The sequence below is a fragment of the Musa acuminata genome, chromosome BXJ2-10 (genome assembly GCF_036884655.1).
Source record: "Musa acuminata AAA Group cultivar baxijiao chromosome BXJ2-10, Cavendish_Baxijiao_AAA, whole genome shotgun sequence".
NCBI lineage: Eukaryota > Viridiplantae > Streptophyta > Magnoliopsida > Zingiberales > Musaceae > Musa > Musa acuminata.
Genome location: NC_088347.1, coordinates 26153214 through 26167028, shown reverse-complemented (window position 1 = coordinate 26167028; position 13815 = coordinate 26153214). Strand labels below are relative to the sequence as shown.

Below are 13815 nucleotides of genomic sequence, written 5' to 3'. Positions count from 1 at the left end.
CTATGCCTAAAGCTTTAATTTTTGTGCCGCTTTAAAGTTTTTACCCGGTTCGGTCCGGTCCGGTCCTCCTTGGGTCTGAATTATCAGTCCGCGATTCCGGACCGGGCCTTGATCTATCAGGCTGGACCGTAAGATTATTATGTGGTGATCCCTTTCGGTTTGGGATAACCCTTCGGCTTCCGTCGACTTCTAAACCCCCTCCCCTCGACACTGGTTTTGTCCTCGATTTCTTCTGGATTTTTTTTTATTTATTGGTTCCTCCGGTTTGGTTGATCGATTTGGGAGCCTAAATCTTGAAAGCGAGTTCTCGATTGGTCGTTCTGGATCGCGAATCATCTCCTCTGGGGAGACCATCGCATGGTTTCCAGGTGCCGATTCCTAAGTTCTCACTTCTTATTTTTTCTTTCTGTTGCCAATTTCTTTGCTGGTATCATTGCTGAATTCGAAGATCCTGGGCCTTGCGGGCTTATTTAGTATGGCGACCAGGAGTTAGCTGCCGAATCTTGATAGATCTGGTTTTATTTTGGTTTGGGGTATCCAGTCATTTGAATCCTTCTAGTTCTCTTGACCAAGAAGATCTTTCCTCTTTTTGCGCTTTCTTGGAATTTATTGAATTAGGACCGAACAATATACAATTTATTTCGGTATTTAGCCTCTCTTCTTTCTTGGGTTTCGACTCCCTGGGGTATAATCTCAAACGTTCTCCATCTTGGCGGTGATCAATTCCCCGAGGAAAGGTAGGCTCAAGGAGAAAAGCAGTATTGATTCTGTCGCCGGGTGCTAGTTTCCTTTTGCTTGTGATTCGGCTACACTTATCTCCTAAAATCATCATCTCGAATGAACTATAATCCGTATCAGCATAATAAGTCTTCTTGTCGATTTGTCTTTGTGGATTTTCATGCGTATGGACCTCTTTTGTGTACGGTCGCGGAGGAAAAAAGTTAGCAAGGCGAGTATGTTTCTTTTGTTTTCCCTCAAATGAAAAAAAAGATTTGTTGTTTAACCGGAACATGTGAATTATAACTTTCCTGAAGGGCTTTCTGAAGACAGACAAGATTGACAATAGTTAGCGAGCTCTTCAGCTGGTATTCGTGTTCAACTCGAGATTGGTTTCGCCATTTTCTGTTGATTTAGCTGAGAATTATGCCGAATCTGGTCAGCCCTCACCAATGCAGATTGCGATTGACTCCATCCGTTGGGGATCATTGTGGTTCTTTCTAGTTAGGTGTGTCACACGCTAAGGGGAATCTTAAGTTACTAGACGCAACCATGCATCAAGACCATTATTTTTCTTTGTTGCATATGCTTTGGCCTCAGTAATAGATTGTTTGAACTTTAAAGAGATGGTAGCTTTGGCATACATTTTATTAGATACATTTCTTATATATATAATACCAGCTTCATAATAAAACAACTGAATCTTACCAAAGTAGATTCTAGTTTAGGCAACATACATAAGAAGGTGCAATATGTTTCCTTTCTTTCTTTGTCTTTCCATTATTATTCCCTCATGCAGTTCTTGCTTTGATAATTTGTACTTAAACTCTTAACCTTGACAAAGCTGTTGAAGATACCTAACCTAAACTCCGAATACCTGATTGGAACTGAACTTAGTTTTTGTATTTCAACCTTGGTGCAAGATGCATATTAACTGTAGTATTCGTATGCATTTAGAATAGCAGGTTAGTTTGCTTATGTGGTGTGTCCGTAACATATCGATATAGTGCAAAGCTGCTATACGATTTGACAAGATTATTTTGCTACCAATTAGAATATTTAAAATGATGCAGAAATTGCTTAGAAGTTTTGAGGCACATTTAAGCGTCACTGTGGTCTTGTAATGGGTGTCTAGGACCACAGACAATATAGATTGTCCAATTAATATCATTATGGAAGGTCTAAAATGAAAGGTTGTTAGAGTCGCTTGACAGAGTTCGATGAAATAACTAAATTTCAGTGGTGATGCCGCTGCATGAATCTTTTGATTTAATGCTCTATTTCTTTCTGCTTAGGTATAAGTTGTTTATTGTTTTATGAGCTACAATGACTTGTATTATTTTGGATAATTCAACTTGTTGCTTTGCATAGAAATTGCTCCATGCTCGGCGAGGGCAATATAAATCGTTGCTGGTAGTGGGACACTGGGACTCCACTTTAATAATCAGTGATATCTGTGCTCACTTATATGCCTCAATTGCATATGGTTGATAGACCATGACAACAACATTTAGGATTGTTGTCTAACTGGCAAGTATTAGGTAGGAAGAAGCCCTAATTAAGGAATTAAACAGTAATCCCTACGGCTTGTGGTATAATTCAAATCCATAGAAATTTCCAGATCTATGCTATTTGCAATGCAAAGCCAAAACAACTATATACTCAAGTTCTTGTTTCCATAAGTGGAAGTGACGGACAAAATCAATCAAAGATAAATTCTGGTAGGTTCTCTGATTTCAATGTCAGACTTGGACTTTAGTTAATGTAATTTGAATAAAATGAGCTTTAGCAAAAAACTTAGTTTATTGTTGAATCAAACATAAAGATTCCAAGTTTTGATAGAGAATTGTAATAGTTCTGAAGGGTCAGGAGGATCATCGTTACCCTGCCATCCAAAATTAGATTTTAGTAAGCAATTTTCTAGTGGTATAACGAGAAAATTGTTTTGAAAAATTCATTTTAGAACAAATAAATATGGGTTTGGCAATGAAAATAGAATACATTTCTTTAATAAGCATCAAAAGAAGCAAAATTCAGTAATTTCTTTAATGATATTTTATGTTCAAAAGGATAATTCGTAATCAGCTAGGTAGAATCTTAACACAAGAGAATAACTAATTAGAAAGACAATTTTATTAGAAGGGTTTCAGACTTTCGACTTAAAATTTACTCTTACTGAGATGGCCTTACACCAGTCCTGCAAAGCTTGCACTTGAAGATGGCCGAAAGCTAGTGAAGAAAGCATTCCGAGTTTTACTCATTGAATCGACTTCTGGACATAGTTTCCATCATTGAAGAACATAAAATATCTAGCTATATTTAATTCTATTCATTTTTTTAATTATTCCATGAGGTTGGTGTTCTATTCATATTTTGTTTAATTTTGTGCTTGTTTTTGCATCATTAACTCAGATTCATGAAGTGGCTGTAAGAATTGTTCTATACCATGGGAAGAGGGAAAATTCTAGCTATTTGCCAATCTGGTGGAGGATTTGTTACAAATAATGATGGAACCCTGTCTTATTCTGGTGGTGAAGCACATGCAATTGATGTTGACAGTGAAATGTCACTCTATGATTTAAAGTCAGAGATATCTTCTATGTTTAACATCAATGCTGAACTATTTTCAATTAAGTACTTCCTTCCAAGAAACAAACGGACTCTCATCACAATATCTAACGACAAAGACCTGCGGCGCATGGTTAATTTTAATGCAAATTCAGATACAACTGACATATATATCCTGAAGAAAGCTGAAAACAGGTATTTACCATACACTTCAGATTTTTATTGCAAAAGTTGTTCAAACAGGAGAAGAGTGATTAGATTTATTTATTTATTTTTGGTAGGATAATTAGGAGCGTTGTGGCTGACTCAGGTATGTTGACTGATGCTAACACCACCTCACTAGATACTCTTGATGAAGCTAAACGGCGAAGATTGTGTACCGATTGGAATAGTATGATCACTGGCATAGGTCAGGTATTCTCTAGTCCAAAGGCCTTCCGTGATGCATTGCACAAGTACGCCATTGCAAATAGTTTCATGTATAGATTTATTAAGAATGACAGATCTCGGGTAACTGCTGAATGTACTATTGAGGGTTGTCCATGGAGAATACATGCATCTAGGTCATCTGCCAAACAAGAATTTATGATTAAGAAAATAAATGATACTCATACATGTGGAAAGGAACTTAGTAAGGAAAGTCGTCGGCTTGCATCACAAAGATGGGTTGCTAGTATTATAAAGGACAAGTTGCGAGAGACACCAAATTATAAGCCAATGGATATTGCAAATGATCTTCAACGAGAATATGGACTCAGCTTAAACTACTCACAAGCATGGCGTGGCAAATTTATTGCCAAGAAAGAGCTCCACAACTCACATGAAGAGGCTTGCAATCAACTGCCCTGGTTCTGTGAGAGGATAATAGAGACAAATCCAGGTAGTGTTGCAACATTACAGACATCAGATGATTCAAGATTTCGTTTCTTTGTTGCCTTTCATGCCTCACTTTATGGTTTCGAGCATGGTTGCCGCCCTCTTCTTTTTCTTGATGACTTATCTCTGAAAGCAAATAAGCAGTGGAAGTTTCTAGTCGCAACTGCAGTTGATGGAGAGAATGATATCTATCCGGTTGCTTTCTCTGTTGTAGATTCTGAGACAAGGGAGAATTGGCATTGGTTTTTGGTACAGCTTAAGTCTGCTTTTACTCTGTCTCGTGTCATCACTTTTGTGTCAAGCTGTCAATATGGCTTGGAGGAGGAATTGTCCAAGGTGTTTGAGGACAGTTTTCATTGCTACAGAGAACAGTGCCTCATAGAAAATTTTATGACAGAGATGGAGAACACCTGGACACAGGAAGTGAAGGATAAAATGGTCGATCATCTTAGAAGAGCCATATATGCTTGTAAAGTTGATGAGTTCAATGAATCCATTGAAAACATCAGGATTCAGTCAAAAGAACTTGCTGAATGGGTTTTGGCCATGAAACCAGAATCCTGGTCTGATGCCTTCATCAAGGGTTCGAGACACGGTCATTACTCATCTGGTGCTACAGAGAAATTCAACAGCTGGGTATCGACGAGATATGAACCATCAGTACTGCAGATAATTGACATCCTGAGGTGCAAGCTGATGGAGTTGATGTTTAGCCGCCGTGAGTCTTCAAACACTTGGACCGAGGCACTTGTACCCTCCGCAAATCAGAAGGTACAGGAAGAGATGATCAAAGCACGCTCTCTTGGTGTGATTTGTTCAGCTGGCAGTGTGTTTGAGGTGAGCGATGAGTCGACCAAAATCGTCAACACCGAAACTAGGGAATGCACATGCAGACGATGGCAGGTGACTGGCCTACCTTGTGTGCACGCTCTTGCTGTACTGGAACAAACCAATCAATGCATATATGATTATTGTTCCAAGTACTTCTCGACGGGGTGCTACCGTCTAGCTTATTCATTGTCCATCAATCCCATACCTGATGTTGGTCGGCCGGTCTGCACCAACCTCTTCCATGCTGCAAGTACATGGCCTCCTCGTACCCGCCGGCTGGCCGGCCGGCCAAAGGAAAAGCCTGTAGAACCTAGGATTGTGATAAAAAGAGCAGTTCACTGCAGCAAGTGCCAAGGGCTAGGGCATAATAAGCAGACCTGCAAAGCACAGATTTAGATATGTTACCCGTTCTCTGTATCCATATTAGTCTTTTGTAAGGATGTACATTACCTGTTTAAATTAAAGATTTGAGTTGGGTTATCAGAAATATATTATGTGGATTGCTGATGCTGAGACACCAAAATTTTGGGTCCAGAAAGTTTTTCTTTCTAAAATGTGTGGGTGTTTTGCTATTATTCTCATTGTTATTAACTGAGAAAATGATTGCATCTCTTGTGTTTTGATGTCAAGAGATTTGATTTGAAATGGAATTACTCAAATTACCATCTTATCTTTGGCTATCTTAGGAGTATGCTATTGTTCTTTGGGTGTTTTGGTAATTTGGTCTGACCAGTTAATTTCGAACCCGCTTCTCGGCCGTTTCTCGAGCCGGGCGGTTAAATCCACTTCGACATCAAATAAATCCGACGGCTTAAGTTCTTCGTCGAGAATCACTAACGTCGAATCTTTAGCATCAGTCGGATCGCAGCGAGCAGAACTTTTGGCAGCCGTCCGATGATCCCGACGGAGACGTATATAAGGAGGGCCTCGTCTCCTCCCCGTCTGCCCGCTGCTTTCCGTTTCGGATCGTGCGAGAGAGAAGGGAAACCAACGGAAGAAGAAGAGAGGCTAAGAATAAGATACGCCATTGCGCGAATCTCAGAACTTAATCCTCTCTTGTAACTCCGATATCCATCCCGTGAGATCGAATTCTTCGCTCTTATTAGATCGATCTATTCTCTCTCTCTCTCTCTCTCTCTCTCTCTCTCTCTTTTTTAAATTTTTTTCTTCTTGGATCGATTTTCTTTCGTTCTGAGACCAATATTCTGCTTCTTTAGGCGAGATGTAGTAAACGTTTTCCTTTTGATGTATATCTTGCATGTAATGGTACGATGTTCTCGCAATACGCGTCCAGGTTTTAGTCTGATCGTTATGGGTTGGTGTCTTGGTTGAAGGATTCAAGTGAACATGTCGGAAGTTGATGGCTCAGAGAGGATCAACGAGAAGATCCACGAATATCGAGGGTCGTCTTCGGATTCTGATGATGAGAAGCCCTTGTTTCATAATTCAAGAAAGAAATGGTTGTTTGGAAGGAAGGAATCGGTACATGCCCTACTTGGTGGAGGAAAATGTATGTTCTGTTTGCAATTTATGGTCTATCTCGATCTCCATTATCATTTCTATTCTGTATGATATTATCGTATTTGGTAAGTGTTTTGAATATTTTACTTGCAAATTCTGGTTGTTTTGAATAGAAAATGTGAAGTGGGTGTGCTACGAAGTCATCGTAATTGTGTTTACACTTACATCAGAAACCTATTGGGCTTGATATTTTCTAGTTAATCATGAGCAGACCATGGATTTGATGTCATGGTGAAGAAACGAGAGAAGAATGATGAAGATCAAATTTCATTTGGACAATTTAGTCATGATATGATTGGGTCCTACCCCCCTTCTTTTTGCTAGTTCTCAGATATTTTCATCATATTTGTTGTGCCTAGGTTTAGAAGACAAGAAGGCAACCAGGATAAATTAGAACTTTATCTTGAGCTTGCATAATTTTTCCAGGTGTGGGGGAATCAGGTGGCTTTTATGTGGATTAATTGTCTCGAAGAATTTAGGAGTCCCTTCCCTTTATCCTCCATTTTCCTTTCTTCTCCTCCTTATCCTATTTTCTGATTTTTCTATTTCTTTTACGGAAGGACACCGGCAGCATTTTAATTCTTATTCCATCTAAATATTTTTTCTTTTTTTCATTTTGGTTGACACTCTTCTAGTTTGATAACAGAGGACAAGGTAGAGCACATTAGCAAGGAAGGGACTCTTTCAAAAAGAGAGCAATGTCAGTGAAAAATGGACGGATGGATTGAAGGATTGTGGATGAAGAGCTTGAAGTGTTGCTAGGAGCAATAGATTCAGAGAATAGGTATTAACTAAAAGAGTATTCAGGGTTGGGAGATTTCAGCGAGCGATAATATATAGAAGTTGGAGTGGGAGAACCAATTGTCAGTTTGGCAACATCTTGGATGGAATCTATTGATGAAAATTTTTGTATATTTCAGGAATTTAATACACAATTGATATTTAATGAATATATATTTTAGACCATATTATAAATGCAAACCAACGCTGAAGGCAGAAATGTTAATTTCTTGATTGATGGGACTAAAGGATCAGAATTCAAACTATTAGTTTGTTTTAGAGTGTAGGATAGGCAATAACAGACTGGCCTTTATGCAGCCATCAGAAAGGGCTTTTATTTGGTATTGTATTTATCATGCTTGAGCAAAATCCTGGCTTATATTTGGTTAATAATAGCATAGTGTCTATTAATTTTGGAGTCCATGATGTTTTCTTTTTGGATCACTTACAAAGCAGATATTTATCTATGTAATTATGTTATTTGTTTTTGTTGATCAAGTGTGCCTAATGGCTTTACAAAGCAGATATTTATCACGTTACAAAGTTCTTATTTGCTTCCTTAGAAGTTTTTATCAAACATATCACTGGGAAACTTCTTTGTTTATTTTCAACTTGTTGTATGTGGTCTCTAAGTTCTTGTAATAGTTTAAAATTGGTAGTGTTACAAAAAGAGATAAATTAAATGAGAAATTGAAATGTGTTTTTTTTTCTAATTTTATCTATGGAAATCACATGGCCAATCTTAGGTATGCTGTTTGTTCTTATTTACTTCCTATTGCTATAAACAATGCAGCTCTTTAATTCCCTAGTACCTGTTTAATTAGAAACTTCAAGGTTGCTACATTCTGTTTTGTTCTGAATATATTATCAATCTTTATTTCTTTATTTCTTTTTTCTATTGGAGTCATGCACATGCAAATTACTGGTAAAAGCAGATGCTGTTGCACTATTTTCTGTCCTATGTATTATTTTTACAGCTTACTGAATTTTGTAACAGAGTGAAGTCCATTAACATTTCTACAAATGTAAACTTTAGCAAAAATACAAGTACTTCTGTTATGCTGAATAATGTTCTTTTAAGTTCAATGCATATTAATATTTTTGCCTTCACCACCTCCTAGAACCTTTTCATTTCTCTTGAATTTGGTTTAGTAAAAAATGCAAATCTTATTAAATGATAAGTTTGTTGTGATTATAGCTGCTGATATCATACTGTGGAGAAATATGCAACTATCAGGAAGCATATTTGCTGGAGTTACTGTTATCTGGCTTCTCTTTGTCTGGATGGGCTATCACTTGCTCACATTTATTTGCCACTTTCTTATACTTTTGCTGGCAATATCTTTTCTCTGGATCAACGGAGCATCATTTGTCAACAGGTAACCAAACAGTTCTGCTGAAAATTTTGTCATATGACTGGCTTTCTCAGTATGATTGGTTTATATGTGCTTTTTCAGTATCATGTCCTACAGAGATATTTTTGTTCCTGGAGTAGATGATATGCTGATTGTGTTGATAATAGTGAGTTTTTAATGTCACAACCGAGTATCTCCTGCAGATGTCTGTCTGAGAATTAAAGAATTAGCTACATAAGGGTATAGGATATTTGTTAACCTGAAATCTAATTGCTATATACTACTCTCTATGAGTTCTCATCATGAATATATATATATACTTAACACAATATGACATACACATTATAAGCTCTTTCAGATATAGGCTTTCTCTGTGCAAACTAAAGCCTATGACGTGAATCTGATTGCTTTACAGGTCTCCACCAAAATTTCCTGAAGTCTTCCTTCCTGAGGACCTATTTCTGAGTATCGCCCAATCTGTAAGATATGAAATTAATGAGGCTTTGGCAACTTTCTACTATGTTGCTTGTGGAAAGGATTTGAAGAAGTTTTTGATGGTAGAATTTTAATGTCTTTCTTTTCATTATGTCCTTCTATTGATGCAGTTTGTGCTCAAGATCTTAACAACTAAGCCAAATATGCAGGTAATTGCAGGCTTGTGGGTTCTTTCTGTAATTGGTAGCTTGTTCAGTTTCTTGACACTCATCTACATTAGTAAGTTTCATTTTCAACTCTTGCTTCCCTTATATAATTAAATGCATATGCTACTTGGATCCTTCAACATGCAAATAGATGGTTTCCACTTCTTTGCATCATTGAACTTTAAAGGTGTCCTGGATCTCTCTCCTTAGTATGTATTATGGAGATGCTGCCATGCAGGGTTCCAAACATGATAGCTTGACTCTTAATTGTTTATCTGCTTTCTCATGTCAGACTTGAGATGTTTATTAACTTATCTTCAAATTGGTTGTCCACTGAGATAGGAGATACACTGACAGTATCATAGGCTTTATGTGTATTTATTCTACGTAGACGTATTAGATAGCACGTAGCATTAAGTACTAAGGAAATAAGTGGCCTAAGATGACATAGTCATGAAGTGGATAATGGAACAAATTTATGCAGTGAAGAGGCTGTTTGGTCTGAATTTGTTGACAGTATTGACTACATATATTTTTCTATAGAAAATCATGGGAACAACAGAATGAATCTGATTTAATATTAATAGTTAATTTCCAGTGGAAAAAGATGCAATAGTAGATGACAAAGTGATACTTAAGGATGATGAAAAGAGGCCTGAGGCTTGCTTCAATTCATTTCTCAGTGAAGAAATATATAGAAACTCTTATACATATTAGACTCATAAGAAGGTATAGGATGGGGAAATGCAGAAGTCATATTAGATGCATCCTTCAGCCTATCTTAAACTCTTCTAGAAGTTGACTGAATCCAAAAGGAACAACTATTATGCATCAAACGTGTAATTAGAACCAGCTGACTGAATCAATTATTTTATGGACTCTAATCCAAGTCATATGAGATCCATCCTTCAGCCTATCTTAAACTCTTCTAGAAGATGACTGAATCCAAAAGGAACAACTATTATGCATCAAACGTGTAATTAGAACCAGCTGACTGATTCAAATATTTTATGGACTCTAATCCAAGTCAAATTTAACACTAATGGAACTTTATGGCAAGCTTGCTTGTGAAAAATAAGAAACATTAGAACAATATGCAAAGAAGAAAGCTTACTTTTAAAACTATTAGATCTAACCTAGATGACGATCAGAGATTAGTTGGACACTTCAACTATATCGTAATTCAACAAATGAACTTGTAAACAAGATATTTTGGATTTTGTATATTGTTTTATGGTACTTCGGGCCAACATTTAATACATATCACCTTGATTAAAGTCATTTGATCTCAAGATACTGACAAAGAAAGCTATAGTAAAACATAAACAAGAAGATTAAATGAACGTAAAGATTGAAATGTTGTGTCCTTCCCTCCAGTGAAAGTGGGCTAAGAAAACACAACTGCAGAAGCAAACGACTGTCAAACATTGATGCAAAAATTTATTATTTTCATCTTAAAACATGTTGTCATGTTAACTATGCCTGCTGGAGAGATACATAAAGTCCTCTTTGTTGATTGCTTCAGTCAGTTTTGGGTCTATAGTTCCTAGATTTATCCCCTTCGTAAGAGGAAAGTCCAAAGCTTAGTGGACCAGCTCAGTGCATGATGCTGTCGGAAATGTGAGATCTGTGGAGGGGAGGGTCAGTACACTTGGGACTTACCTCTACGATCAAAGAGACTATTTCCTGACTTGAACTTTGATTACTTAGGTCATATAGTAATTGCTTTGATGAACATGAATTTTTTTTTATATTTTGGATCCATTACCAAGATGCAACTGCAAACCAATCAGAGTGCATGTTCAATTAGTAAGGTATCGTGGACCTTTTCCTATATATGGTCGTTTTATAACGTCTCATGACTAAGGACGAGTAAGATACAGTTATGTTTGTCATTGATGGATTCTGATCACATTTTCTATTGCAGGTTTTTTGGTTCTGTATCTTGCACCAGTACTCTACGAGAAATATGAGGATCGTGTTGATATTGTTGTTGAGAAGGCAATCGAAGCAATCAATAAGCAGTATCAAGTGCTTGACGCAAAGTATCTTCAGAAAATTCCACATCGTACCTTTTCTAATAAAAAGCAGCACTGAGAAACTCGTCTCATATATTCCATTATTTGTCTTTTGTTGGGCATCCAAATTACAACATGCACAGAGACATAGATGGTCAAAATTTTGATAAATGGATGACCATTCCACATATTGAATTTTATACATCACACTGATCTTACTTATTGATACCATCTGAAACAGATGTAGCAGTGCAGACTACTTTTTGTAAGACTATATATCTCAATAACTAAATGGATTCCCTGCCTTGATTTGTTGCTGCTGCTGCTGCTGTTGTTGTTGCTGAGGGGTATGCATATGTTATCACTGAGGCTTGCGTTTTATATTATTCTTTAAGCTGATTGCCTAACCATTGGAAGTAGAAACCAAAGTATAACAAAAGATTAATTATACATCGTCAACAAAAGTTGCCTGAATGAATAAAGTATACCAAAAGATTGCAAGCAATTACTACATGTGAAAAGATTTAACATTCATTTTCTTTGTGATTGATAACAGAGGATTGTGCCCCACAAGTTTCAAGTAACCAACAGTTTAGAAGCTTTTAGCACTGAACAAAAATTTATGACCTTTGCGAGTAGTGGCAGCAGCTATGACTCGCTTTATTCAAGCTTGGTGGGCGATTGCTCTAATTGCCCATTGATTTAGGTGTTAATTGTTTCATTTCTTGATTGAATTATCATTATCTATATTGTTTCTATTGAGACAGTCAGATTGATCAGTGTATTTTTACACAGATAATATATTTTTGGTCCAAATCCATGTGTAAGCATCATATATATGATGTAATACTTTTTTTTATAAAATAAATTATTATTATTATTAATTAAAATAAAATAATGTGAAAATATTTTGGGTATTTTACTTTTTATCGGGTGTTACCCATATTCATTTTTTACTTGAGGGTACTTTTTTTTTTCTATTTGAACGAAAATACTCTCAATCTTTTATTAAAATGATTTGATCACACATGCTATTAATAAAAATAATAATTAACTATCTTAAAAATTTTTAAAAATAAAAAATAAAAATACTAATCATCTTAGAATCATTAGGATGTGATTTTAAGATGATTTGTACTTTTTTTTATTTATTTATTTCTAAAAAATATGATAAGTAATTATCAAAAATAATTTTTTTTAATAACAACTGTGATCAAATCATTTAAGTAAAAATATAAATATATTTTCGGCCAAATACTTTTGGGACGAAGAGTGACACGACATAGATTAAGAAACACGGACGCCCAAATCTGACTGGCATGACCAACGCTGGTAAATGTGCTTTAGGAACATGGGTATTTTTGGGATTCGTGGGAGAAACTTGGCGGGAAAACCCTCGCATGTTTTCTCGATGATCTCGGGTCTAACCTTTGCGGTCTCGGGTCGCTGGCCGACGACGGATTCGCTTCGCCTCCCCGTTTCTCCGACGCACTCGAGATGGAGTCAGTCCTCAAGGCAAGTACGAGACGCCGACTCTCGGGTCTCTCGACAACGTTGTCTAGAAAAATGGGGATGAGCCCTACCTCGAAAACCCTTATAATTAATTACCTCTTGAGAATCCGTGTTTAGTCTACCCCTTATGATCATGCTCCTGTTCGCAGGGAGTGATCGGAATGGTTTTTGTGTTCTTTTTCGCTTTTTGACTGATTTATTTCGGGTTCTTCAATGCAGAGATACTTTGGGTATCTCCAGTTTCGGTCCCACCAGAAGGAGGTCATCGAGAAAATTTTAGATGGACAAGATTGCTTGGTGGTCATGGCGACTGGAAGTGGGAAATCTTTGTGGTAAGTTAACTTTTTGTTTCTCCTCAAAATTATAACCATGATATTCGTTTGGCAATATAATGCTTCTCAAAATTTATTTTATTTTTATTTCCCAAGGGTGAAACCTTAAGCAAATTAACGAGGGGTTACTTCTCTGAGGAATTTGTTGAATCGGAAAAAAAACATTTTTATTGTTGTAATAGTTTGCTAAAGAAATACAATACCAATTAACTAAATAGGGTTCAGGAATTGGATTTTGCGTTTTTGTGGATGAAGCTAAACAGTCCGTGAGGTGTCACGCTTTTGGAAGTCTTCTATTTCTTGCAAGGTGGGAAGCCCAGAATTTATTGTTGTTAAATTGACAATTTCTGAAGGACAAGAGTTGCTGGTTGTCAATCACCACTTTCTTAATTTATCTAAAACATCAGGTATTTATCTAAAATTGATTGAACTAGTGCTTATTTCAAGCTTGTCTGAAAATTCAAAACTACACTGGATGTCTTTGTCCTAAATCCTACTCTAGGCTTGATATGTGTCAAAGATAGATGTATGACAGTTATTTTGAGACATGTATACATATGTCCAATCACTTAATCACATATACATACATACATACATACATATATACATATATATATACATACATATATATATACATATATATATACATACATACATATATATA

General features: G+C 36.5%; 2 protein-coding genes across 5 annotated transcripts; both read left to right on the top strand.

The window, feature by feature from the left end:
• Window positions 1–29: 29 nt before the first annotated feature.
• On the top strand, window positions 30–5481 carry LOC135624740 (uncharacterized). 4 transcript variants are annotated; one of them, XM_065128652.1, is made up of 3 exons: window positions 30–368; window positions 3130–3480; window positions 3567–5481. In XM_065128652.1, the coding sequence occupies exons 2-3, from the start codon at window positions 3164–3166 to the stop codon at window positions 5386–5388; spliced, it is 2139 nt and encodes a 712-aa protein (XP_064984724.1). In that variant the 5' UTR covers window positions 30–368; window positions 3130–3163; the 3' UTR covers window positions 5389–5481. The 4 variants fall into 4 exon arrangements, with proteins under 4 accessions (XP_064984724.1, XP_064984726.1, XP_064984725.1 ...); XM_065128654.1 differs by lacking the exon at window positions 30–368 and adding an exon at window positions 391–737; XM_065128653.1 differs by lacking the exon at window positions 30–368 and adding an exon at window positions 757–1225.
• Window positions 5482–5880: 399 nt separating this feature from the next.
• Window positions 5881–11612, top strand: LOC135625124 (reticulon-like protein B2). Its single transcript, XM_065129475.1, has 6 exons — window positions 5881–6070; window positions 6327–6502; window positions 8492–8672; window positions 9064–9205; window positions 9293–9362; window positions 11217–11612. The coding sequence occupies exons 2-6, from the start codon at window positions 6340–6342 to the stop codon at window positions 11384–11386; spliced, it is 726 nt and encodes a 241-aa protein (XP_064985547.1). The 5' UTR covers window positions 5881–6070; window positions 6327–6339; the 3' UTR covers window positions 11387–11612.
• The last annotated feature ends 2203 nt before the right edge of the window (window positions 11613–13815 follow it).